The sequence below is a fragment of the Peromyscus eremicus genome, chromosome 2 (genome assembly GCF_949786415.1).
Source record: "Peromyscus eremicus chromosome 2, PerEre_H2_v1, whole genome shotgun sequence".
Taxonomy (NCBI): domain Eukaryota; kingdom Metazoa; phylum Chordata; class Mammalia; order Rodentia; family Cricetidae; genus Peromyscus; species Peromyscus eremicus.
The window spans coordinates 15,491,380-15,519,192 of NC_081417.1; the positions used below are offsets into that span (position 1 = coordinate 15,491,380).

Below are 27,813 nucleotides of genomic sequence, written 5' to 3' on the forward strand. Positions count from 1 at the left end.
AGGGTTTCTCTGTGTAACAGCCCTGGCTGTCCTGGAGCTTGCTGTGCACCCAGCTAGCCTTGAACTCACAGACAACTGCCTGCCTCTGCCTCCCAAGAGCTAGCTAGGATTAAAGATATGTGCCACCGCTGCTAGGTGTATGTAAGTAATCTTAACGTTCTTTTCTCAGTATCATGTAGACCATGCTGGTCCTGAACTCAACTGAAGTCAAGGATGACCTTGAACAACTGATCCTCCTGCCTCTGCCTTCTTAGTGGTGGGATAACGGGCTTGTATTCCATACTTAGCTCTTGTTCTTAGAACATTCTCTGAAGTAACAGCAGCAGCTGTAAAACCAGAACTGTTTGCTGTATTAGGCATTAACTTGACAGATGAGGCAGTTGCTGTTTGAGAGATGTTACTATTTATTGAGCAGCAACAAATACCATAGCTGTTTCCACTTTCAACTCTAACATCAAATTTGAATACTGACCAAAAATATAAAAATTGAGTAATAATCTCAATTCCTTAACTACCTAGGGCTTTAAAGTATTCTGAGAAAAAGTACCAAAGTAATCTTAAAAGTATTCTCAGGAAGCAATACTTTAAAATTTTCTGCTTTGAATAACTACTTTGAGATTTTAAAAGCATAATTCTTTACCAAAAGAAAAAAATGTCAGATATAATGTAAGTTTATGGATTTAGGAATAAAGTGTATACATGTTTATTATACTGGTGGCCTGATTAGAGTGTGTGTAGGGGTTTATGGCATTCAATGATGAGGGAAACAACATTTCTAATTACTTGCCTTCCAACTATTAGTGACTTGTACAAGTAGAATATACAGTGCTTTAGAGTGAGAGCAGTTTTGTTTTAAAACCAGTGAGGTTGAATGTGGCTGTTTTAAGTTGGAAATTTAAGCATTATGTACATTTATAAAATCCGATGTCAGTGTCCCATACCTTTAATTTAACTACATTTTTGCTGAAAACACTAAATTGACATACAAAATGATGAAACATAAGGTTATAATAAAAGTAAAAGAAGCAATCTTTTTACGTAAGGCATTATGGCATAGAATTATTCATTGATCTGGTATTTAAAACCCAAAATTTTAACCTAAAAGAAACTGAAAGGAATTATTCAGTCTTTTGTTACCCGCTTCCTTTTGCATCTTTAATAGGTGTATATATACTGCATTAAATCTGAAATGCTTTGAAATACATAATCTTTTTTTTTTTTTTAATAGAACATATACAGAAAAATACACTACTATAGAGAGGATGTTGAAAGACTGGTATGAGCTGGATGGTGGTGCACACCTTTAATCCCAGCACTCAGGAGGCAAAGGCAGGAGGATCTCTGTGAGTTCAAGGCCAACCTGGTCTACAGAGTGAGTTCCAGGACAGCCAGGGCTACATAGAGAAACCCTGTCTCGAAAAATAAAACAAACAAACAAAAAAAACCCCAAAAACCAAAACAACAAAAGACTGGTATATAACATTAAAAAAATCATTTTTTTTTTTTTGTGAGCATAATTTCCTTTAATCCCTCCCTCCCCATTTCATAATAGTGTATCATTCTGAAGTTGAACCTGTCAAGTGAGTATAAAGTGATCCTGGATTTCAAGTCATTTAACATGAAAATGGAAATGTGAAGTTTTCTTAAAATTAGTTTTCATCTTCTGTCACATCTAATTCTTCGTCATCTTCATCTTCTAGTTGTTGGTCCTTCCTTGTTCGACAGGTCGTTATCTGTTAAGAATTAACACATGAAAAAATAAAAACATGTTTTTACACATTTGGCATCTTTTTACGTGTCCTTATAAGAAAGGGAATGTAGAACAACTATTTCAGAAAATGACTAAGTTCCCTGTGAATTTTAAGATCGAAGTCTCCATTTATCAGTATATATGAAGTTAACCATATTTGATTCCAGTAGTATGCTTCAGTAACATAAAGTTCCATTACTGTGTATTGTGAATGTGAAAGTAAGTTAAACAATCCTTGCAGTATCGGAATGAGAATCATCAAATGGATGTCAGTCAGACAGCAATACTGACATTAGAAATAATGTGGAATGAGTTGAGAACCAACTCACTAGCTGTCCATCTTATTCTTAGCTATCTTACCAGGTCAACCTCTCTGAGGGTTATCTGTGCCACCCAGGAGACACTGGGCAATGTTTGGACACTAGAGGTGGTCACATTGTGGATATGGATTGCTAATGACATGTTGCTCAACATCTTTACAGTACACATATGGACAGTATCTCTATCCAACCCCCAAGTACCTGATCTCAGGTTAGTTTTAAAAATACCCAAGTATACAAGACTTAGTTTTAAATAGAATTTTGTATGGAATACGTGTGTCAAGGCTAAAATAATAGAAATGTAATTTGGCTAAGGGGAAGAGATGATATAAAACAAACAATGCACAGAATCCAGTGACAGGAAGTTTGACCTTTGGCAGTTTTACCTAAAATTGTATTTTGAGATTGTTTTATTCAGTTTTAAAATTCTGAGGCAATATCAGATTTTAGCACATTGCAGTTATGGTTGTGACTGTTGATCTAAAGAGCTATGTGTCTGGGTCCATGAACATTTAGAAAAAGCCACGTTTGGCATAATTAAACTCACTGTTTGATTTTCGAATTTGTGTAGATACTAGACACAGCAAATCTACATTAGCATTGTTTTGTCTTTCCTATCTGTTTTTTTCAGTGTTCTGCCTCACAGAGTAGTAGAGTGTGATTATAGAAACTTTTCATCATTTTCAGAGGAGGAACTGTGGCCAGAAATAATTAATACATTGTTTGAGGTCACATAGCAAGAGAAACCCTTTTAGTACTCAACAGTTCTAAAGGTGGCAACTCAGATTCCTTTACAGTTTTTTCAGCTCACCTGTCCAGTTCCAGATGTGCATTTAGCTGATACTGATCTCTGAAGAGGTGACTTTGAATTTGCTCTTACAATATCTAAACGAGATGGATAATCTGGTAGATACAGAGAATTTCGGAAAACCTATTGCAATGTAAAACAACATTATAAGGTAGATGCTAAATGAACATCTAGATAACCAACTTATATTCTTAAATGTGAGTTATTGTAAGCTTAAGAGGAAAAATTACAAATCTAATCAAGTTGGAAAAGAAGGATAAAGTTCCACTAGAATCATGCAAGTTGATAAAAGATGTACAGTAGTCATAAAATCATTTGATTGAGGCAATGGCAAACTAGTGTGTTACACATTTATCTTTGGTTCCTTTTGCTTTGCCTACTCACTGTAGGAGTATCACTGTGCACAGTTTACATTGGAGCCACCCTTACCCTAACATGGATATCAACATCATTCGAATCTAAACTTGTCAGTACTCTCAAATGTTGTCAGTGTTTCTCAGGCCTTCCTATCTTTTATACTTACCCCTTTTTTCTAACAGTTAAAGAGTCAAACACCTCCTTCCAAACTCTTTATTCCACTTTTTTTTTTTTTTTAAAGCAAATGCCATTCTAATTTTTTCCAATGTGTATTTTTCCTTCACTGGTTTCCACAGGTTCCCTCTAGAAAGTAGTTCTCAACCTTCCTAATGCTGAGGCCCTTTAATACAGTTCCTCAGGTTGTGGTGACCCCTAATCATAAAATTATTTTTGTTGCCACTTCATAACTAATTTTGCTACTATTATGAATCATTAATATCTATGTTTTCCAGTGGTCTTAGGCGGCCCCTGTGAAAGGGTCATTTGACCCCCCAGAGGGGTTGCCATCCACAGATTGAGAACCCCTGCTCTAGAAACAAGCATCTACTCAGTCTTTTTTTTTCTTATTTTATTACTTCAAGGTATAACTTTTAAGAACCTGATCAGTTACTTTTTACTTCAACCCCCTGCCCCTGCGACTAGAATTGGACATTCATCCCACAAGAGTTGCTCATCAGAATCCCTAAATCTTTATCTTCCTCAACCCCAACTTTTCCTCTTGCTATGATGTCACAAGTCACTGCTATCTTGCTTCATCTGTTCACAGCCAATCATGCAGAAAGTGCCTATCTCGTCTACTGCTTACCTCTTAAATATGGTTTAAGGGTTTTGGTCACTTAATTTTTTTTTCCTCTGCAGTGTTTAATGTCTTGCCAACTAATGAATTCTCTGTATACTTCATATACCTTTTATTATAGACTAATAGAGTCCAATAACATGTTCTGAGATGAGGAAATGTTTGATGGCCAAAAAGGCCCTAGCTATGTGTGGCTGCTAACCACTTAGAATGGTTTGTGTGGGATTTTGATTTTTTTTTTTAATATTAAGAGAGCCACATAAAACTTGTTCTATTATATTGGGTGTAGCCTCAGTTTTATAATGAAAGGCTTTATACCTAGCAGTATGGGCAAAAACTTAATTTCTTACCTGAAGTACTTCTACATACTGACTATATACCTTTCTTCACAGCCTATTTAACCTGGTATTACCGCAGACAAAATATCCTCAACTAAAAATCCTTTCTGTGGCTCTTCCCTACCAGAGTCAAATGTTTCAAGTGACCTTCAGAAACCTAGTGTCACTCAAACTTACAGAACTAACTTATGTGGGGGAATGGACATGATACTGTGCCTCTTTATTGCTGGTTCCTCAGCAGGACATCTCTGCAGATTTACCAATCCTTAAGAGCCAAGACAAATGTTACCTTTCCCCTGTCTAGTAGCCAGTGGCTCCTATTCTCACTCTCAAGGGTAATTGTTATGTTACTATCTTTAATCAGATGTCTCTACAACTAGCTTTATGTTTCTAGTGAAAGGAACCCTGTTTTATCTTTGCCATTCTTCCAAATAAATGGTGCTAATTAAATTCACTTTTGCCCAATGAATTTTAACACAAACATAATCCCCATTTTGTGGAAGTAAAGAACCAAACTAAGGACTGTCCTTTACATTCTTCTAAGCCAGTGGTTCTCAACCTTCCTAATACGGCGACCCTTTAATCATTCTTCATGTTGTGGTGACCTCCAACCATAGTTATTTTGTTGTTACTTCATAACTAATTTTGCTCTTATGAATCGTAATGTAAATATCTGTTTTCTGATGGTGTCAGGTGACTCTTGTGAAAGGGTCATTCATCCCCAAAGGGGTCATGGCACAGGTTGAAAACCACTGCTGTAAGCCTTCCACTACTGCAGAATACAAATGGAATCAAGGGGTACAATTTAGGATATAAGAACTGTATTTTAGGGTAGTTGAATAATTAAGATAGCAGATTTTACATTGAGGTCACACTGACATCCAGGTATAACAGATGGGTGGTTCATTGTCACCTAGTATTGAGAGGGAATATATTTTTGTTTGAACACTGTAAACTTTTCTAACAAAGAAACATGATATGGAACCCTTGAGATAAACTTTAAACAAGTATTAAGATGAACCCTTTGGCTATAAAAACAACAGATTTACAGAAGAATGAATGTATTGACAGTGTATTTCTCAACATGATCCAAAAATCAAGAAGCAATCACAAGATCTGGATATCCTCTCAACTGAAAGCACAGAAATTATTCTTGAAGTGGGCCTGAGAAATACTATTTATGTGAGGAACAAGATAGTTTGTAATAAGTGCAAAAAGTTAGCTGCTGCACGAATAAATGTATGGTTCTCATAAAGTATGACTATGAAGAAAAACAAGTTCTGTCCCTCTGCATTTTTCTTGTTTTCAAGAAATCTTTAGGTTATATGAATACATATTATTATACTTCCTCTGGTCCCAGAGTCATGTATGCTAGATGGTATAGGTTGAGGGCCATGTTTCCATTCATTCGTGCTAAATGTTTAAAGTACATTGCTCTTCGTTCACAATAGCCTAAGGACCTTTGTATTATCTATGCCATCATAAGGGTTTTGATAGGGATCCTCATCTCAAGCTCCTTTGGCTTTAAGACTAGAACTTTCCATCACACACTCCACATGTTATGGGACTGGCTGCATTATAATTTTTTTTTTTTTTTTCCGAGACAGGGTTTCTCTGTGTAGCTTTGCGCCTCTCCTGCATTATAAATTTTTTTTTTTTTTTTTTTTTTCGAGACAGGGTTTCTCTGTGTAGCTTTGCGCCTCTCCTGGAACTCACTTGGTAGCCCAGGCTGGCCTCGAACTCACAGAGATCCGCCTGGCTCTGCCTCCCGAGTGCTGGGATTAAAGGCGTGAGCCACCACCGCCCGGCCATTATAAAATTTTAATGGCTACATAGAATTTTTGTCTTCTTGGATACCACTGGTAGATTGTAATTTGGTTTGACAATATAGACTATTTCTTATTCATGATCCTATTACTTAGAATGGTGCTTGGCATAATAGGTGCTGAACAAACCAGTTGTTGCCTGGACATCTTAGGTAAGTGGCGTAATTTTTATTTTATCATGAAGATGAAGTAAAGAAGTTAATCAGTACTATTTCACTGGAATGTGAAGGAAACTGTTCAAAAATACATCTACTATACAACACTGAAACCTTTAGTTTTTCATCTGTTTTTTCTATACAACCTACTTAGCTAGCTGATTAAGAGCAGTGATGATTTATAAAGGACATATCTAGGGACTCTGGAATGAGGAGGAAAATTTTAAGGGTCAAAGAACTGAACTCGAGTATCAGTTCACAAGTCAGGAATGTTAGAAAAAGGAGACTGTACTTGGAAAGGGGACTCCAGTTTTGCAGGAAAAGTAGATCACTTGAGCCTGCTACTCGATGCAGGAAATGGTGCAAGTCACCTGTCCTCAACTATCGCTGTAGCCTTGAGTACAAAGCCTTGAGAACAGCATTCTGATAGACTGCTGGAGTCCACTCCCACCTGTGCCACTAAACCAGCTAACGACCTCTGGGAAATTTCTTCACTCTCAGTTTTTCTCATCCTTAGTGTGAGGACAATTTTTATTAAAGTTGGTGGATTAATTAGCATAGTTAAGATACACAGATCTGTTCAAAGTGATGATTCCATAAATATTTGGTAATATTTTATAATTGTCATGTAAAAGCCTGATAATCTTTTAAAGAAGAAAACATCGTAGGAGTGGAGATTAATTGTTAGCTTGAGTACTTGAAGAGAGTGACAGTCATCTGTTAACAATGCATAAATGGAAAAGCACAAAAGACCAGTTACTTGGGTTACACACGATAACATAGATTATTACCCATACAAACTCAAACTCAGACATTTCCACACTAGCAGAAGAACTGAGTTTAGATGTAGGCCTACCTCTAGATCTTCATCCTCATCAATCTTTTGTATATTTTGGTATGCAGCAGTGAAGACCTCTAAAGCTTTGCCATGAAATAACATTTCAATTGTGATAAACTCAGAAAATATGTTCTGAAAAACAAAGATTGGAATTTTAAAGTCATTTAAATTGTTTTTATGTACTTAAGAGTTTATTATAGAACCATAGAGTTTTATATTCTCCATTATATAGTCTTAGAATTTTATGAAAGAACAAGGTGTCGGTTTTTGTGCAGGACAAACCATAACTAAAATAAATATGTGAAAACTTTTTATAGCAAAAAATTTAAGTTGTGCAAAGTGTTGCCTTAATCACTATTCACTTCTTTCTCTTTTAAAAAATTCTCTTTTTATGATAATTGACATTTGAATAAAAAAAAAGATGACTAAATGTGAATGACTATATACTCCAGTACTACATCCTATAAATATTCATGTTAAAGTTTTGAAGCAAACTATATAAGACTGGCTTCTGAGATCAGACATGAAACTATGACCAACAATAATTGTTACTCTATGATGTACAATTCAGTATCATAATGAATAGGACTATGTTTAAGATACACTTGGGATTTCATATTGAGCATCTCCAGAGATAGGGATACCTGAAGAGACTGAATGGCTTCTGACTAGGAATTAATTCCGTAATTGTCAGTTTCCCTGAGAAAGGGTCAAAAACCCACAGAAGAATGATGACATTGTTCTACTGTGTAAGGGTCACATCAGTAAGATTCCAGAAAAATGAAACCTTTTCAACAAAGGGGTATACCAAAAGAATGGAACTGAACCCTGAGCTCATACAATGTGAACACTGGTGCACTGTAGACTGTACATGAACGAAAATGACAAAACTTAGAGGGAAGCTGAGAGAGGTCACCACCCACTTTGGCAATGGATTTTTAGCTGTGACACTAAACCACAAGCAACACAGGAAACTGAATAGATATTACACAAATTGAAAATGTGTGTTCACATAACACCATCAAGAAAGCAAAGACAGCTAACAGAATGTGATAAAAACAATGACATCTATTATTTAGTAAGGAACTTGTATCCAGAATATGACAAAAACAAAAACAAAAACAAAAAAAACCAAACAAAACAAAACAAAGAACCACCTTTACAACCTAATAGTGAAGATAATCCAGTTGAAAGATGGACAAAGAACTGAATGGGTGTTTCTCCAAGGGAAATATATACAAATGGTCAGTAAACATTACTGAGGGCTAGGAGGTAGTAGTAAACACCTTTAATTCCAGCACTTGGGAGGCAGAGGCAGGCAGATCTCTGTGAATCCCAGGCCAGCCTGCACTACAGAGCGAGTTCCAGGACAGCCAGGGCTACCCTGAGAAACCCTGTCTACAAAACAAAACAAAACAAAACAAAAAAGAGTTACTGAAGATTATGAAAACTACAATGAGATGCTACTTTATACACACCAGTATGGCTATAATTAAAAATTCTAAAAAGTACTGAGAAGTCAAAAGAATTAGGAACCATTATCCAATGCTAGGAAGGATGTACAATGACAAAGCCATCTTGGAACAGTCTGGCAATTCTACAGATAGTTAAGTGGTTACTGCATGATCCAGTGACTTTGCTCCTATTATATATACATAAGAAATGAAAATGGTGGGAGCAATTAAAGTAGCCATTAACTGATTAATGGATAAACAAAATAGTATTATACAGTCAAATTCATTTGGCTAAAACCAATGAAAGAATGATGCATGCTACAACATGGATAAGCCTGCAAACATGCTAAGTGAAGCAGAACACACAAAAACTGTTCCTTTCATGGTGGAATGTCTAGACCCTATCCATAGAGACAAGCTCAACCGTGGTTTCTTAGAGCTAGTAAGCAGGCAGAGAGGTAAAGCTAAAGTGTATAAAGCTGAGATGATGAAAATGTTCCAAAACTGGTGATGGTGGTGCATACCCTAAGAAGCAGGGAGTTGTATGCTTTAGAGTTATATCTACTTCAAAGGTGATGTCTTCCCTGTTCTTTTCTCCCTGTAAACACCAAGAGACATTTTCGAGGGGCACAATATTGCAGACAAGAGGAGGAACTTGGACACACTGTGTAGCTCCTCCATCTAATTCTGCACTCACTTTCTCTGCCCTAGTTTTGTACTCAGGACTGAGCAGGAAAATTATAACACCCATATATAAACACTTTATAGCACTTGCATGTAAGTGGGAAACAAAAGTGAACCCAAAGATCACAGATTTCACATGAAAAACATTTGCAGGTGCAAGGAAGGGTTAGTGGTTAAGTGGCAAAGGGAATAATTCTTCATTCTCAATGTTCAGGTCAGTGCTAATTTTCTTAGAACTCTTAACCCTAAATTTGACAAAGAATGTCAGTCTTCCCATATTCTCTCAGCTTAGAAAAGATGTTTATTTCAGAATACCCTCTTTAGATACTCAGAGCACCAATCTGCTATTACATAGCACAGTATAGACCATGTGACTTAATTTAGAGGCCAAAGCTCTGAAATGTTTTAAAACTATCATCAGGAAATATTCAATTGCTTTTAAAGATGAATTACCTACAAGTGTCAGATAATTCTTATTTTATTGACAATAGAGCAAAAATAACTGCTGTTACAGGAAATTTGCAGTGAGCCAAAAAAATCCTTAATTTTTAATAGCATATAAAATGATCATTAAGCAGTATTTAAGATATTTCAAAGACGCCTAAAACAATATCATTAAAGACATGCTGAAAAGTCAAATCTGCAGGTTTGTCACACAATAAAAGCAGTTTTGAATATTTGGAACCAAACCAGTTTATCATTGTGGATACAATTTATGTTCCTGTCCTAATTAGAGTTACTATTGCTGTGATGAAACACCATGACCAAAAGCAAGCTGGGGAGGAAAGGGTTTATTTAGCTTCCACTTCCACATCATAGTCATTCACTGAAGGAAGTCAGGACAGGAACTCAAAGCATGAAACTCAAGGCAGGAGCTTATGGGAGGGGTGCTACTTACTGGCTTGCTCATCACAACTTGCTCAGCCTTCTTTCTTAGAGAACCCAGTACCACCAGCCCAGTGATGGCACCACTCACAATGGGCTGGGCTCTCCCCCATCAATCACTAAGAAAATGCTGTACATTTGGGTATAGAGGCCATTTTCTCAATTGAGTCTGCCTTCTTTCCAATGACCAGCTTGGGTCAAGCTGACATAAAATTAGCCAGCACAGTTATTTTATTAATCTTTTTATATCTTTGAAAATAATGTAGCTGTTAATTTTATGCCATAGATATTAATAGCAGTCTACTATAATGGAAATCGCAGATTTAAAAGCACAACTGGTTTACAGTTCATATTTTTGGTTGGAGTTCCCTGAATAAGTTACTCTGTGTATTTGCTTACTTTTAGTAACTATTTTAAAGTTCAGTTGGTGTAAATGGAACACTTTGTTTAAGGTGCCAGGAATGGTACATAAATACATATGTTAGCTCTGTTAAGAATATAGCCCCTTGATTCTGGCCCACAACTCCAGGAGAAGACTTCTGCTTTATTGGAGGCCATGCTGCCAACTAGAGACCATAGGTAAGATAATGCCCACTGCTGTAAGCCGCAAGAAAATGTAAAGGAATTCAGCTACTATCATAAAAGCTACTATTTGGAAAAGTCAAGGACTTCTCTAAACGTCAAACCATGGCTTAAGAAGTCTTGGTGATTTTTTTTTTGTGTGTGTATATATATATATATTAGCTGGTTCCTAAAATGATTTTCTTGTGTGCTTCCAAGAACTCCTAATAGTGTATTTATCTAAAATGCCTATCAAGCATCCAAGGCCAAACAAAACAACACCTGTCTCCTAGGTCAGGCGGATAGCTTTATTTCTTGTGCAATTTAGGATGAGACCCTCCTTTCTTATACAACCTTGCTAAAATACTCCTAACTTCTTACCTAACCACTTCTAGGAATGTAGACTGAGCACATAGATCCGTTAGCATAACCTCTCTTACCATTCCCCTTTTGGGTTGTAAAAGAAAGCCCGACAACAGTCACTGCCTGAGGAAAATTCTTACCTGCCTTTATGACCCCATAAGAATTCAAGCCTGGTGACCTTGCTTGACCAGCAGAAGGTTGCTATTGCTTGGATTTATAACTGGATTCCTGAGAGACTTAGGGAGAACTGAGAGAATAAGGAGATGGAGAGGAGGAGGAGAGACAAAGGAAAAGAGAACGGAAGAACTAGATGGGTAAGAATTGGAGAGGAATGAACTAAGATGGGGAAGAACTAGATTAGAGGGCTAGAAGAGAATACTAGAGGAACGAGATGGAAGATGAGGAAGAGCCAGATGGGGAAGAACAAGACGAGGAAGAACAAGATGAGAAGAAGGACATGGGAGAGGAGCTAAGATGGGAAGGAACTAGATGGATGAGAACCTAGATGGGGTAGAACTAAGATGAGAAAATTAAGACAGAACTTAGAGGGGACAACAGATAAAGGTAGAGACAAATCAGGCAAGAAAGGAGCTAGACATGAGAACAGAACAGAAGCTGTGTAGAGAGAGAACCATCACAGAATAATAAAGTGTATGGACTAAGGAGATTCATTTCTTTTCATCAAAGATAAAATTATCATCTGGTTGTAGATTCTCCCTGGACTCTGGGAGGGGACAATCAAGGGGCTGGACCCCCATAGTCCTCGTTAGCCCACTGCCTGTTAACACTCCTTTAAGCCCACACAACAGCCCCCAACAGCACCCCTTCCCCTGGGCTCCATATCCCACAACTGAAGCAGAAGACTTCTGCTTTACTGGAGGCCACAACATAATAGGAACCACAGCAACCAAGCAGGTACCCAGAACCCCAGAGGCTACACAGGAGGTACTTGGAACCCGAGAAGCAACACTGGCACCCAACACCCCAGAGGTTATGCAGGTAGCAAAAACCTCAGTGGAGACACGCTACTGGATCTAAAGACTCACTGGTCACCAGAACCCCAGGCCACTCAGGCCAGAAAACCAGAAAGGAAATAGAAACCAAGGGAAAAACAGTCATCTAACCAAGATAAACTCGGAAATCAGCACCTAAACCTATAATAAGCCCAAACCCATATTACTACAGGCAATGTAAGAACACAACAGCCAGGGTAATATGGCACCACCAGAACCCAGCTATCTTACTACAGCAAGCCCTGGATATTCCAACACAGCTGAAGCACAAGAAAATGACCTTAAATCCAATCTTAGGAAGATGACAGAGGCCCTTAAATGAATAAATCCCTTAAAGAAATCCAGGAAAATACAAACAGATGAAGGAAATGAATAAAACTGTTCAATACCTGAAAATGGAAATAGAAACAGTAAAGAAAACAAACTCAAAATTCTGAAGATGGAAAATCTAGGTAAGTTAACAGGAACTACAGGTGCAAGCAACACCAACAGAATACAAGAGATGGAAGAGAATGTTTGGTGTAGAAGATATGATAGAAGAAACTGATACATTGGCCAAAGAATATTAAATCTAAAAAGTTCCTGACACAAAACATCCAGGAAATCTGGGACACTATGAAAAGACCAAACCTAAGAATAACAGGAATAGAAGAAAGAGAAGATTCCCAGCCCAAAGGCCCAGGAAATATTTTCAATAAAACCATAGAAAATTTCCCTAACCTAAAGAAAGATGCCTATAAACATACAAGAAGTTTACAGAACACCAAACAGATTGGACCAGAAAACAAAGTCCTCCGCCATACAATAAAGCACTAAAAATACAGAACAAAGAATATTAAAAACTGCAAAGGAAAAAGACCAAATAACATATAAAGGCAGACCTATTAGAATTACACCTGACTTCTCAACAGACTCTAGCCAGAAGGGCCTGGACAGATGTCTTGCAGACTCTAAGAGATCACAGATGCCAACCCAGACTGCTATATCCAGTAAAACTTTTAATCACTATAGATGGAGAAAATAAGATAATCCATGATAAAACCAAATCTAAATAATATGTACAAATCCAGCCCTACAGAAGCTACTAGAAGGAAAACTCCAACCCAAGGAGGTTATCTTCACTCAAGAAAACACAGGAAAATAATTTCATACCAGCAAAACCAAAAGAAGTGAAGTACTTGCACATACACACCATCACCACCAACATCAAAATAACAGGAATTAACAATCACTGGTTATTAATATCTCTCAATATCAATGGACTAAATTTCCCAATTAAAAAAACACAGGCTAACAGAATAGATGCAAAAACAGGATCCATCATTTTGCTGCATACAAGAAATGCACCTCAACATTAAAGACAGCCAGTAGTACCTCAGAGTAAAAGGTTGGAAAAAGATTTTCCAAGCAAATGGAACCAAGAAGCAAGCTGGTGTACATAGCTGAAAGTTTTCCTGTGTCCCAACCAGTCCTGCAGCCGCTCAGACCCAAATAAACACACAGAGGCTTATATTATTTTTAAACTATATGGCCTAATGGCTCAGGCTTCTCGCTAGCTAGCTCTTACATCTTAAATTAACCCATTTCTATAAATCTATATTTTGCCACATGGCTTGTGGCTTACCAGTACTTTACATCTTGTTCTTCTCTGCTCTGCCTTTCTCCTTCCTCTCTCTAGTTGGAATGTCCTGCCTAACCTTATTCTGCCTCACCATTGGCCAGCTTTATTTTAAGGCAAAATGGTCCTTCAGGTTCCTGCTTTGCAGAGGAGACTGCCAGACATTCTACAGGACACAGAAGTGACTGAGAGACTAGGCCTATGGGCTGAAAAATGGATGCCCTATCGTTGCAGAGGAACTTTGGATGACTGTCCAGACAGGCAGCTGTCTCTGTCATTTCCAGAATTTTAGAAGTTGCTTATAATGCATTTCCTGTTTACTTAGGTAATGTTAATATCCTTATGGGGTCTTTGATGTAGTTGAAAACTAGATAGTTATAATTAATTTTGCTTAGTTATGATAAAAGATAAATTAGATATGAAACTTTAGACTCACAAATATAGGATAGATAGAATATTTTCTTTAATTTTGCCAAATTCAAATAAACTAGATATTGTACTGTAATTCTTACTTGATAAACTGTTTTGTTATATGTAATTTTACTATGTTAAAATTAAAACCTTCCTTTTTGATTAGACAGAAAAAGGGAAGTGCTGTGGAATGTCATTCTGTATGCTGTGAATGTGTGTTGCTCTGATTGGTTGATAAATAAAATGCTGACTGGCCAGTAGCCAGGCAAGAAGTATAGGCAGGATAAGCAGAGAAGGGGAATTCTGGGAAGAGGAAAGCTGAGTCAGGAGTCACCAGCCAGACACAGAGGAAGCAAGATGACAAGGCAGAACTGAGAAAAGGTACTAAATATACCTTGTGGCTAAATATAGATAAGAATTATGGTTAATTTAAGTGTAAGAACTAGTCAGTAATAAGCCTGAGCTAATGGCCATACAGTTTGTAATTAACAGTAAGCCTCTATATATTTATTTGGGTCTGAGTGGCTACAGGACCAGGCAGGAGAGATTCATCCTGACCGCAGGGCCCAGGCAGGACCGGAGAAACTTCCAACTACAGATGAAGCCATTCTAATATCTAACAAAATAGACTTCAAACCAAAATTAATCAAAAGAGATAGGGAAGGACATTTCATACTCATCAATGGAAAAATCCACCATGATGATTATAACATGAATCTTAAAAGGTCTTTTTAATAAAAACAAACCCGGAGCCAGATATTGGGGTGAATACTGAAAGATCAGAGAAACAGAACAAGCCATAGCTAACCTCACCTCAATAACTTCTCAGCTGTTCCTATTTCTTCAAACTGGAAGCCTCTGAGTCCTTATCCAAATGAATCTCAGCTGAACTGCTGCTGAAAGCCTAAAAGCTTAAAAGCCTAGTTCCTGGTTTTCACACCTTATATACCTTTCTGCTTCCTGCCATCACTTCCTGGGATTAAAGGTGTGTGCCACCATGCCTGGCTCAGTTTCCAGTGTGGCCCTGAAATCACAGAGATTCAGATGGATCTCTGCCTCCCGAATGCTAGGATTAAAGGCGTGTGCTACCACTGCCTAACCTCTATGTTTAATATTGTGGCTGTTCTGTTCTCAGACCCCCAGGTAAGTTTATTGGGGCGCACAATATATCAACCACATTTCCCCCTTTTTGTTTAAAATAAAGAAGTTATAGCTAATATAAGAAAAAGTATATACAATAAGTATATACAATATATACAGTCAAGAATTACATTAACAATGTTTAGTCCATTAACATTTGACAAATTCAGATAAAAAATTTCATTACTTACCCTATTTTGGTGAGTCCAAAATTTGTATGCAATATACAAAAGTCCAATCCAATGTAAAATTTTTAAAATGAGTAATTCCTTTTTAAAAGTAGATTCAATAATCTACCTTTTTATCTTATCAGATGATGTTTCAGATATGAACATCTATGCCCCAAATGTCAAGGGTACCCATATTTGTAAAAGAAACATTACTAAAGCTTAAATCACACATCGAATATTACACATTAATTTTTGGAGACATCAATACCCAACTCTCACCAATGGACAGGTTATACAGACAAAAGAAATAATGGAGCTAACAGATGTTATGTCTCAAATGGACCTAACAGACATCTACAGAACATTTCACCCAAACAAAAAAATATACCTTCTTCTCAGCACCTCATGGAACCTTCTCCAAAACTGACTATATACTTGGTCACAAAGCAAGTCCCAACAGATACAAGGTAATTGCAATAACCTCCTGTATCTTATCAGATCACCATGGATTAAAGCTGGATTTCAACAACAGAAACAACAAAAAGCCTACAAACTCATTGAAACTGAACAATTCTCTACTGAATCACCACTGGGTCAAAAAATAAATTAAAAGAAATAAATTAAAGACTTCCTAAAATTCAATGAAAATGAATGTGCATCATACCCAAATTTATGGGACACAAAGCAGTGCTAAGAAGAAAATTCATAGCACTAAGTACCTTCATGAGGAAATTAGAGAGATCTCATACTAGCAACTTAACAACACACCTGAAAGCTCTAGAATAAAAAGAAGCAAACACACCCAAGAGGAGTAGATAGCAGGAAATAATTAAACTCAGCACTGAAATCAATAAAATAGAAACAAAGGGAACAATACAAAGAATGAATGAAACAAAGAGTTGGTACTTTGAGAAAATCAACAACATAGACAAACCCTTATCCAAACTAATCAAAAGGCAGAGAGAAAATATCCAAATTAACAAAATCAGAAAGGAAAAGGACATAACAGACACCAAGGAAATACAGAGAATCATTATTAGGTCATACTTCAAACACCTGCATTCCACAAAATGGGAAAATATAAAAGAAATATCACCTACCAAAGTTAAATCAAGATCAGATAATTTAAATAGATCTATAGCCCCTAGTGAAATAGAAACAGTCATTAAAAGTCTCCCAGCCAAAAAAAGCAGGGCCAGATGGTTTTAGTGCAGAATTCTACCAAACCTTCAAGGAAGAGCTAATATCAATATTCCTCAAATTATTCCAGAAAATAGAAACAGAAGGAACATTGCCAAATTCATTTCATGAGGCCACACTCATCCTGATACCCACACAAAGACTCAACAAAGAAAATTACAGACCAAGTTCCCTCATGAACATTGATGCAAAAATACTCAAAAAATACTCACAAACCAAATTCAAGAACATATCAAAAAGATCATCCACCATGATCAAGTAGGTGTCATCCCAGAGATGCAGGGATGGTTCAACATATGAAAATCTGTCAATGTAATCCACCATATAAACAAACTGAAAGAAAAACCACACGATTTAAAGCCTTAGACAAAATATAACACCTCTTCATAATAAAAGTTTTGGAGAGATCAGGGATACAAGGGACATACTTAAATATAATAAAAGCAATATAAAACAAGCTGACAGCAAACATCAAATTAAATGGAGATAAACTCAAAGCAAAATCAGGGAGAAGACAAGGCTATCCACTTTCTCCAAACCTATTCAATATAGTACTTAAAAGTTCTAGCTAGAGCAATAAGACAACTAAAGGAGATCAAGGGGATACAAACTGGAAAGGAAGAAGTCAAACTTCTGCTATTTGCAGATGATATGATAGTATACATAAGTGACCCCAAAAATTCTACCTGGGAACTCCTACAGCTGATAAACACCTTCAGGGAAGTGGCTGGATACAAAATTAACTCAAAAGAAAAAAAAAATCAGTATACAATATACAAACAATAAACGAGCTGAGAATGAAATCAGAGAAACAACACGCTTCACAGTAGCTACAAATAATATAAAATTACTTGGTGTAACTCTAATCAAGCAAGTGAAAGACCTGAGTAACAAGAACTTCAAGTCTTTGAAGAAAGATATTGGAGAAATATCAGAAGAAGGGAAGATCTCCGATGCTCACGGATCAGTAGGATTAACATAGTAAAAATGGCAATCTTAAAAAAGCAATCTACAGATTCAATGCAATCAAAATACAACACAATTCTTTACAGACCTTGAAAGAACATACTCAATTTCATGTAGAAAAATAAAAAACCCAGGATAGCTAAAACAATCCTGTACAATAAAAGAACTTTTGGATGTCTCACCATCCCTGATTTCAAGCTGTACTACAGAGCAATAGAATAAAAACCAAGTAGTATTGACATAAAAACAGGTTGATCAATGGAGTTGAATCAAAGACCCAGACATAAATTTTTGATAAAGTAGCCAGAAATATAAAAAGAAAGCATCTTGAGCAAATGGTACTGGCCTAACTGGATGTCTGCATATAGAAGAATCAAATAGACCCATTTATCACCCCCCCACACACACAAAATTCAAGTCCAAGTGGACCAAAGACCTCAATTTAAACCAGACACACTAAACTTGATAGAAGAGAAAGTAGAGAATAGCCTTGAACACAGTGGCACAGGAGACAATTTCCAGAACAGAACACCAACAGTGCAGACACTAAGATCAACAATTAATAAATGGGACCTCATGAAACTGAGAAGCTTCTGTAAGGCAAAGGACACTGTCTAATGGACAAAACGGCAGCCTACAGAATGGGAAAAGATCTTCAACAACCCCACATCTAACAGAGGGCTGATATCAAAAATATATAAAAACTCAAGAAACTAGACATCACCAAACCAAATAATCCAATTAAAAAATGGGGTACAGATCTAAACAGAATTTTCAACAGAGGAATCTCAAATGGCCAACAAACACTTAAAGAAATGTTCAATATCTTTAGCCATCAGGGAAATGCAAATTAAAACTACTTTGAGATTCCATCTTACACCTGTCAGAATGGCTAAGATCATTAACTCAAGTGACAGCTCATGCTGGCGAGGATGTGGAGCAAGGGGAACACTCCTCCATTGCTGGTGGGAGTGCAAACTTGTGATATATTGTGTCCCCCAATATACTGTGCACCCTAATAAAGCTTATCTGAGGATAAGTGGAAAAAGCCAGCCACTATATTAAACATAGAAGTCAGACAATGGTAGCACACGCCTTTAATCCTAGCATTCAGGAGGCAGAGATCCATCTGGATCTCTGTGAGTTCAAGGCCACACTGGGGAACAAAGTCAGGCATAGTGACACATGCCTTTAATCCCAGCACTAACCATAGAGGTCTGGAGGTCTGTACAGACAGACAGGAAGTGATGTGGTTTGCTGGAGAGAGAAAGTGAGATGCAGAACAGAAAGGCATATAGGTGTGGGAATACAGGAAGTAGCTTTCTTTGGCTGAGGATTTCCAAGTGGTAAGAATGTGGCTGGTTTCTTTCTGTTTTTCTGATCTCTCAGTTTTTCACCCCAATATCTGACTCTGGGTTTTTTATTAATAAGACTGTTTAGCAATTTGTCTTACACAAACCTGTACAGCTACTTTAGAAATCAACATGGTAGTTTCTCAGAGAATTGGTAATTGATCTACCTCAAGACCCAGCTACACTACTCTTTGGCATATACCCAAAGGTCATTCCACCATACCACAAGGACTGAACTGACAACCAGGGAGCCTGCATGGGACTGACCTAGGCCTCTGCATATGTTACAGTTGTGTAGCTTGATCTTCAGACTCCTCTAACAGTGGGAGCAGGGGCTGTCTCTGACTCTATTGCCTGTTTTGGGGACTCTTTCCTCCTACTGGGTCGCCTGGTCCAGTCTTAATAGAAGAGAATGTGCCTAGTCTCACTGCAACTTGATATGCCATGGCTGGTTGCTATCCATGGGAGGCTTGCCCTTTTCTGAAGAGAAAAGGAGGACTGGATGGGGGTGGGGAGGGTGACCAGGAAGAGAGGAGGGAGGAGAAATTGCAGTCAGGATGTAAAAAAAAAAAGTAATTAATTAAAAAAAAAGATTACAGCCCCTATAATGTGTCATTGTGTTCATAATAACACTTGATATATTTTGGTCTTTAATTTTTTTTTTAACTTAAGGACTCTGGGCTAACTTTAGGTAACATTAGAAAACATTCTGTATTAAGTTAATTACCTTTATGTCCTTCATTTTCTGCTTTTCAAAATTGTCAATAGTTTCCTCCAAATGACGACTTGTTCGGGTAGCATCAATCGTGGCTCTCTGTAATTCAGTTTCTGCCTAAAAGGGAATCCCCCAACAAAAGGAGAGATTCCAATCAGAATCCATGTAGTTGAATTTTTTGGCAAAAGTTACAATTTCAGTGTTGGCTTTTTCTGGCATAAAGTGTAAACTGTTCAAATTTACCTTTTACCGCATACAATGAAATAACTCTATTAAACAATATATGCACTAGAGAACTTTAAGTTTGCTAAATGACATTCAGTCTCAAAACAAAAATCCCATCTTGAAAGCTGGTTTCTCTGGTGCCCTGGGGTTCCCTGTTTTCTACTACTCCCCTCTAGTCCAGTCGGTGCCATTTATCATCCTCTCCTTCATTTAATCCTCGCTCCTTCACCCCTCACCCCCAGAGACAAGACTTGGCTTTTGTTGGTATTTTCAATGCTTTCATATTGTATCTGTAAAATAAAGATGATCGCACAAGACTATTTTATATATTAAATGAACTAAATAAATCTTTGTGAAGGACTAAGAGCACACAGTAAAAAGACCTACAGCTATAACAATTTCCACTACACAGAATCAAATTTTTTATCACAACATACAAGTGATGCTAGTGACACTCAAGTATCTTATCACTATTTACTTTTAAGAGTTCCCCAAATGCATTAGATATATAATTTTTGTGACAGAGTCTCCTTATATAGCCTGGGCTGTCCTAGGATTCTCTAAGCAGGCTGATCGTGAACTCACGTTCTCCTGCCTCTGCCTCTTCACTGCTGTGATTACAGGTATATGTCACCATCATCTATATCTGTATCTATATAGCTTTGGAATACACACACACACACACACACACACACACACACACACACACACACATATAAATAACATGGTCTATGCTGGCTGTAAGCTTATTATCTGGTGGAAGATAACTTTGAACTTCTGATCCTACTTTTACCTTCCAAGTGATGGGATTACAGGCATGTACCATCAAGCTAAGCTCAATCAGATCAATCAGATTCTTACAAGCTAACTAAAGTGCATTGTTTTGGTTTGGCTTATGGATAAATACATATATCAAGTTTTAATGTGTTGCTTTATACAAGGTGACATACACCCTAGACTGTCAAGATGTGTTGTAAAACCAATTATCATGGTTACTATCTAAATATTGCTATTTACTTGTGAATTGCAGCTATAGAGATTTTCAAAAAACTGTTTCCTAAGTTACCCTAGTTGCATATCAAGAATTCAGGTACACACTGCAGCAATATATACTGTTAAGTGTAGAAAATTCCAATTTAATCATGTTATTTTTCTTTAAGCATCTCTTCCTTTAGGACAATAGTTGCCTCCACACATTAAATGTTAAGCAGTACCAACAATTAAAAAGACATACCTCAATTTTATGATTAAATTATTCATAATAAAGTTTTGTGCATTATACTAAAATTATATTTTCTCTAAAGTGAACTGTATGAAAAATTGGCATTTGTCATCAAAGTTTTGAGATGTAATATTCTGACATTTAGCTATTGCTTTCTTTTAAAAGAATCTATAAATTGAAACAAGTAAAAGGGTTTACTCTCAGGATCCATTTCTTGACACACCATTTTATTGCCCACCTGCGACTGAAAATTTTCATAAAGGAAAAAATACATTTCAAAGAGAATCGAACATGTTTAAATATACTCATATACCTTTATAGTACTGCTCTTACAATTAGTGTAAGTATACAACTTTAAGATACTACACATTTAAAGGTATATCAACTTGTATCTGTATTTGTTTATATTCACCATATAAAGCATAGTTTTTAAAAGCAAAGACTTTCAACTTAACCCTAACTAGTATTGAAAACTATAAAATTTTTCTGTACACTTCTGGGCTTTTTTTTTAAACAGAAAGTTCAAATGTAATGTCGAGCCCCTTCGGAGAGCTGTTCTGAAAACAGCTGCTGCCAGTTACCTGATGTCTGATCATTCTTTTCTGAGACTATTCAGGCTGACTCCTAATGATTATTACATTTTATAGACAGGCAGTGTTGTGACTTTTATTGTGTGATCTTGTCTTTGCCTTTCTCATTTCCTGATATTTAGGTTTAAAAACTGGGAAGGAATCTCTGTAGACTGTCTAAAGGAAAGCATGGGAAGTAGAAGCCACAGCTGGGATCTTTATATTCCAGCCTCTAGAAACTTCAATCCATTTCTAAAGTCTGAAATCCTCTTCTTGAGCACAGAACTCAACCAGAGTCATTCTTTAGCAAAGAAAAATGTACATTTGTGATAATTATTATATTCACTGAAAATTGCTCAAAATTCTACAATGAACCAATCTTGAGTATGTTAAGGTATAGTTCCATGAACAGGTACCAGCGTAGCCAGTAGAGTTGGTCAAAACTTTCAGATTGTCACAGCCTGTTCAGAAGTCATCTGGTGCCTTGGGGTGGAGAGGTGGATCCTAGGATTATAGTCACCAAAAGAAGGGACTCCACTCTATTTCCATACTGAACTTTAGCATACTTCTGAGTAAACAGCTGAGTTGTAAGGGTCTACCTGGATAAACACTACGATGCTCTTCGAATACCTTTACATGTACACTGTCATTTAGGTTCTAGTTTCAGGTTGTCAGAATCCTTCCACAGATCTATCTAGAGAGCAGAACAATTCACCTGTAACTCACTTAGGTTGCTTTTCCCCATCCTGTTTTAGGTGTGCCATAAGAACTACCTCCTTCCTCTACAGCAATGCTGATATAGCACGTACAGGTCAGGAAAGTTAGACTTAGCAGCATATTCACTTCTGTGTTAAAGATTGTATGAACGCTTATGATTCAATCAACAGTTACGTAGGATTTCAGGTATTATTTTTACCTGTCTTCAGATACTCTTTTCCCTAAGAACAAAGGTTGATTCCTGACTTAATTCTCAAACATCGGTGATCCCCTAATCTCTGGCAGAGTGGTCAGGCGTGAATCTGGAGCAGTCTCTAGTTTGTTCAGCTTGCTTCAAACAGACTCTAACTGGAAACCTTAAGCTGCAATAAATGTCCAACAAATGTGCTGCACCAACCCAACTGAACTGCCTCTCTGCTTTTTCTTGTTTAAAGCAGAAGGTTGGTCCAGAGGAAGATGGACCAGGCAACCAGTAGAGCCCCAGATCACTGCGTGGGGGACTGCCTTCAGGAATCCAGGTGTTCTTCAACCTCCAGTGCCCACAGAGAGCCACTCCTTAGGTGGAGTCTGGCTGGGCTAGCAGTATCAACCTTGGGTAGGAAGAAGACACAGGTAAGGAAGAATGGGGAGGGGCCACAGGGAGATGTTAATGCTAGCACTGTATGTTTCTGTTGTTCAGGAAGTAATTTGTTTTCTAGAAGCTCCATTTTACAGCAAACACTCCTACTTAAATACTATAGTGTCTTGCTATGACCTTAATTATACTCAAATCTCCTGAAGGTTTGACTGAGAGTTATAGCTATGGTTTCACGTATTTTTTTAATTTGATGAAGGCCATTGTGGGAATTTTTCCTCCTTCCTTAGAAGTACAGCTGATAGGGCATTGAGACATTAGCATTTACTTTTTAATTTACTCTGAAAACATTTATATTTCTGAGTGGATTTGAGGATAGTCTATCTGAAAAATGAGAAGGACTGGATCAGGAAGTATAACTACTTTACAGCTGGCTAGTTTTTATTGTGAGGATTCCTAAGTGGGTTTCTTTTTTGCCACTGACAGGAGAATTCTCCATACACTTAGAACTAGAGATATATAATTTTCATATACATTTGCTTTTGTATTGCATACCTTACAAAACTATTTTTTTAACATCAAAATCCAAAGGATACAATCACATGTCGATCGGATGGGTTTCGTTGGCGAGTCCTTTCTAACTGAGATAACTGTTTGGCTTCTCGATTTCTTGCTGTTAATGTTGCTTTGAGATCATCCTGAAAATAAGCATTTTTGTTAATAAAACCTTCTAACTTAAGAATTAAAACACTCTATGTTAAAAATGAAAGAATGCTTCTTGTTTGATCCAGGCACATAGTTATGAGTACTGTACAATGTGTGTGTGTATGCACATGAGAGCATGTATTTCATTGATATTTTCTCAAAATAAGATACAATATAAAAGGAAAATGAACCATACAAACACATGACTCTAATTTTGTGGTGATGCTTAAAAGAGCACATGTATTCATGAAATCCAAACATTGAAAAATAAGTATTTTATTGTGTGTAAATTTTACTCTGATTTGATTTTAAAAACAGTTTGTCAGATTTTAAAAATATAAGCCACCTGCTTTAAAACAATAATATATAAATTCATTAGCTTTTTTAAAAATTTCCGTAATAATGATTTTTACTGCTAGAGTAGACTATTAGTATACTTAGCAAATTTGGTAAACATGCTTTATTATTTTTAAAGATTCAATTTTTTTCAAAGTATGTAAAAACAATAGCTCATGTTATTTTGTATTTGTTATGAAAAAGACAAAAAAAAAAAACAAAAAACCATACCTTGTCATACTACCAAATGGATTAAAAAATGGATTTACTTACCCGTTTCATTTTTACAATGGTTCCATAAGCTTTCAACGGTTCAACTACTTTGGCTTCAAGCCTTTCAACCTATTGAAAATTATATAAAATATAACTGAAAAGAAACATAGAAATATCAAAATTTAAATACTGAAATAAAATCTATGCTGTTTAATCTGAAATAAATACTGTAGACATTAATATTTTTGAAATTTTAAGTTAAGATGATACTCTATGACAACTTTATAAAAGGATAATCATCTGGATATTACTAATATTAAAAACGTAAACCATACAGCAACAGCCGCAGCCTGACAGGAATGTGCCTGCACTTCTAAATGCGCATCCTTGAAGAAGCACAGCATTCACCTTACAGCTGTAGTTCCCAGGAAGTTTGAAGACATCTATAGTTTTAGGACAGTTACCATTTTCATGTGTTCAAGCAGATATTGTTAGGAATTACAGATATTGTCTCTTAATTCCTATAACCCGACTTTTCAGAAAAACTAAATCTGAAAGATACAGTGTTACTAGGAACATTTAAGGAAACATAACTCTCAAGAGCAAACAGCTTGGGGATTATTGTATTAGCTGCATTTCTTTAGACAGCCATTTATGAGTTATAGAAGCCTAGAGAACAAGACAAGTGAGCTTGGTGTTACTCATCTGCCAAACTGTACACCTGATCTTTTTATCTAGAATTAAACACTTTCTCATACTCATTTACATTTTTATCAAAAATACTAGCAATTCTCTTACTAGCACTAGTAAAAGGAATGGGAGAAGTATCTTTTCTACAAATACATACACAAGAAAATTATGGGGCACTGCAACTTTGTCAGGGTGGGCAATCAGATGACAGCTACTGCTTAAAACAAGCATTTTTACAGCAACTAAAATGCTTTTTAAAATGATACATTTTTACCTAATCAATGCATTTTCATTTCATAGCTAATCAATGAAATTTTGTTTCCTATGTATTCTTTAGTTTCTGAAAATGGAGTTATATGGATGTTTCATTTTAAAAGGTTTTAGGAAAATGTAAAAAATAGATTCCCATCAACATTTAAATATTCAGAATTCTGAAATCAGAGTTACGAATATTCAGGACAGTTTAATGTATCCCATTTCTGATAACACACACTGTGTGGATTAGCCAAAGCTGTCCTAACAGCTTCCGTTTCTTTCCCTTGCCTACCTTTGTCCTGTTCATTAGCATCTCCACCATTTGGTAAGCAGGAAACAGAGCAGAGCAAATGCAAATCAATTCACTTTGCTATTTGATAAGTAGCATAAAAAATTTCTAGAAAGGGGAATTATTGGTGAAATGTGACTAAAAACTACTTTTGAAACATTGAATCTCCAATTACCATGTATAACTGAGCATTGCTTGTTATAGAAGAAATGTATGCCAAGAACTCAACATTTTCCTAACAGTATCCCGGCGTGATTAGTACTCAAATTTTGTATGCATAATGATGATAAGTTCAAAATTTTTTGGTAACTGAAATTTGTTCTAGGTTTTAAACATGAAAAAGAACAATGGCACTTATTACAAAAGTAAAAAAGCAATGGAGTTTAAACTTGGCGACTTTTGTAAGTAAACTAGTACTTAAAAGAAGTATGTGAAAGGGCTTACGAGGTATCAAAGTAAGAAGAAGACTGGGGTTTTGTTGTTGTTTTAAGAAAGACGCCACAAGAGCAAGGCTATGGTCGGTCCCTCAAATCAACCACACAGCCAACTCTCAGATGTATCCCTTGGTTTTGCTTCTGTGTTATAAACCACAGCTTTCCGATTGGTCAACTTTCAAACCATAAGAATATCAGCAACATGTTGCCTGCCCATTTACAGCATTCTCATCTCTAGGCACTCTATAAAATGCACTTGATGCACACGGGACACACATGCGATTTCCTTCCCTATGAGCGCTGTATTTGCCACCTTTTCTGAACCTGTAACTAAAGTTGGCAAATGAATAGGGAAATTCAAGACTTCAAACACACCTTAGGTTTAGTTTGAAATTTGTCAGGTCATAGAAAGATTCCCTATAGTGGACTCACGTGGTATAGACAGGAAATGCTTTATCAAGTGTGCATTCGCCTCTGTTAAGATATGTTACAATGAAAACGTCTCCAGAATTCCTATACATTACTTCTTGGACTTATAATAATGACACCATGACCACACTTCGTACCTCTGCTTGGCGGTAATCTTGAAGTTTGGCAAACTCATCGGCAAAGTTTTTCAGACCCTGCTTTAAATTTGGGGTCTCGGTAGAGGCATACACATTGATTTCATTAACCAGGAGGTCGGCTTTGTCTCGCAGCCTGGCCGTTTTCCGTACATAAGCAGCAAAGATTTGGCAAAGCTCTCCAAAATGCTTCTCCACATTTGTGACAGCATCCTGCAGTTGTTTTGTTTGAGCATCTCTAGAAAAAGGAGACACTGTTCTTAAAACATTAAGATTGTGCCCCGTCAATTTTATATGCAAACATTCGCGGGGCACCCAGAGGCCCAACCTTCCCAACTCTCCCGGAGGCCCGCCCTTCTCTAGAGCCCCACTCAGTTCTTGGACAGTGCAGGCCCGGGGTTAGGCCCTAGCCGTGCCCGCCGTGCAGGGGAGGCAGGGGCGAGCCGTGGCCCGGGCACCAGCGGCCTCCCGGGCTCTGTACCTCGGCGGGGCCCGGCCCAGCTCAGGAGGATGGGTCGGCCGGGAGACTCTCTCGGCCCGGTACTCGCTGCAGCCCGGAGGAGGACGAGCTGCAGAGCGCCGCGGGGACCGTGCGGCCTCCTCACGCCCCGGCCGGCTTCCGATCCCTGCGCCCGGCTCCCCTCGCCCACCCGGCCCTCTCCCTCGGGCGGCCTGCAGGACGCGGCCCCGGGCGGTTACCGGTCTTCCAGGTTGCGCCTCCACATCTTGCCTTGCGCGCCACCGGGGACCCGGGGTGGGAGCCCAACGAGCGCGGCTCCGGGGCGCCAGGGCGCGCGGGAACAGGAGCCGCCGCCACTTCCACCGAGAGGCGAGAGCGCGCTGTGCGCGCCGCCGCGCCTGGCCGGCGTTTCCGTGGCAACGCGGCGGGCGCCCCTGCGGTCAAGGGCAGGGCAAGGGAGACCAGACGGCATTGGGCAGAGGGACCACCAAGCATCCTCCTTCGGTGCTGCTCTGTAGCCCTCCCGGGCCGCTGGAAGTACAGGGGAAAACAACACACCAGTAACCGGAAGGGGGACGTGAAAGTAAAGGTGAATGGGGTCCGGGCTCTGCTTCTGGGTGTGAGGACTTAATGCCGTGCTTGTCCCCGCGCTTCTCTGCTGAACGTGACAGTGTGGGCTCTTGGAAGCTGCCTTTGTGAAAGAACGGCTTTATTAGTTAGATTTCTATTGCTGTGATGAGACCATGACGGAAAACAAGTTGGGGAGGAAAGGGTTTCTTTGGCTGACACATCCCAAGTCACAGCTCATTGAGGAACTCAGGGCCTGAACCTGGAGGCAGGG

At 37.8% G+C, this 27,813-nt stretch overlaps 1 protein-coding gene and 2 long non-coding RNA genes across 4 annotated transcripts in view; 2 read left to right on the forward strand and 1 right to left on the reverse strand.

The window, feature by feature from the left end:
* The first annotated feature begins 210 nt into the window (after window positions 1-210).
* On the forward strand, window positions 211-5,627 carry LOC131903348 (uncharacterized). Its single transcript, XR_009377504.1, has 2 exons — window positions 211-2,281; window positions 4,424-5,627. It is a non-coding gene; the product is annotated as an uncharacterized LOC131903348 (long non-coding RNA).
* On the reverse strand, window positions 1,478-27,459 carry Cibar1 (CBY1 interacting BAR domain containing 1). The gene is made up of 9 exons (XM_059253877.1): window positions 27,212-27,459; window positions 26,516-26,750; window positions 24,342-24,410; window positions 23,624-23,725; window positions 21,391-21,411; window positions 19,733-19,837; window positions 7,207-7,320; window positions 2,882-3,001; window positions 1,478-1,733 (listed from the first exon to the last, which is right to left on the reverse strand). Exons 1-9 carry the CDS (start codon window positions 27,442-27,444, stop codon window positions 1,650-1,652), a joined length of 1,083 nt encoding a protein of 360 aa, XP_059109860.1. The 5' UTR covers window positions 27,445-27,459; the 3' UTR covers window positions 1,478-1,649.
* LOC131903346 (uncharacterized) overlaps window positions 27,194-27,813 on the forward strand; it is a 71,581-nt gene continuing 70,961 nt past the window's right edge. The window contains exon 1 of one of the 2 annotated variants that reach the window (XR_009377501.1): window positions 27,194-27,561. This is a non-coding gene — a long non-coding RNA (uncharacterized LOC131903346). The remainder of the gene's footprint in view (window positions 27,562-27,813) is intronic. The other variant, XR_009377503.1, reaches the window with a different exon arrangement.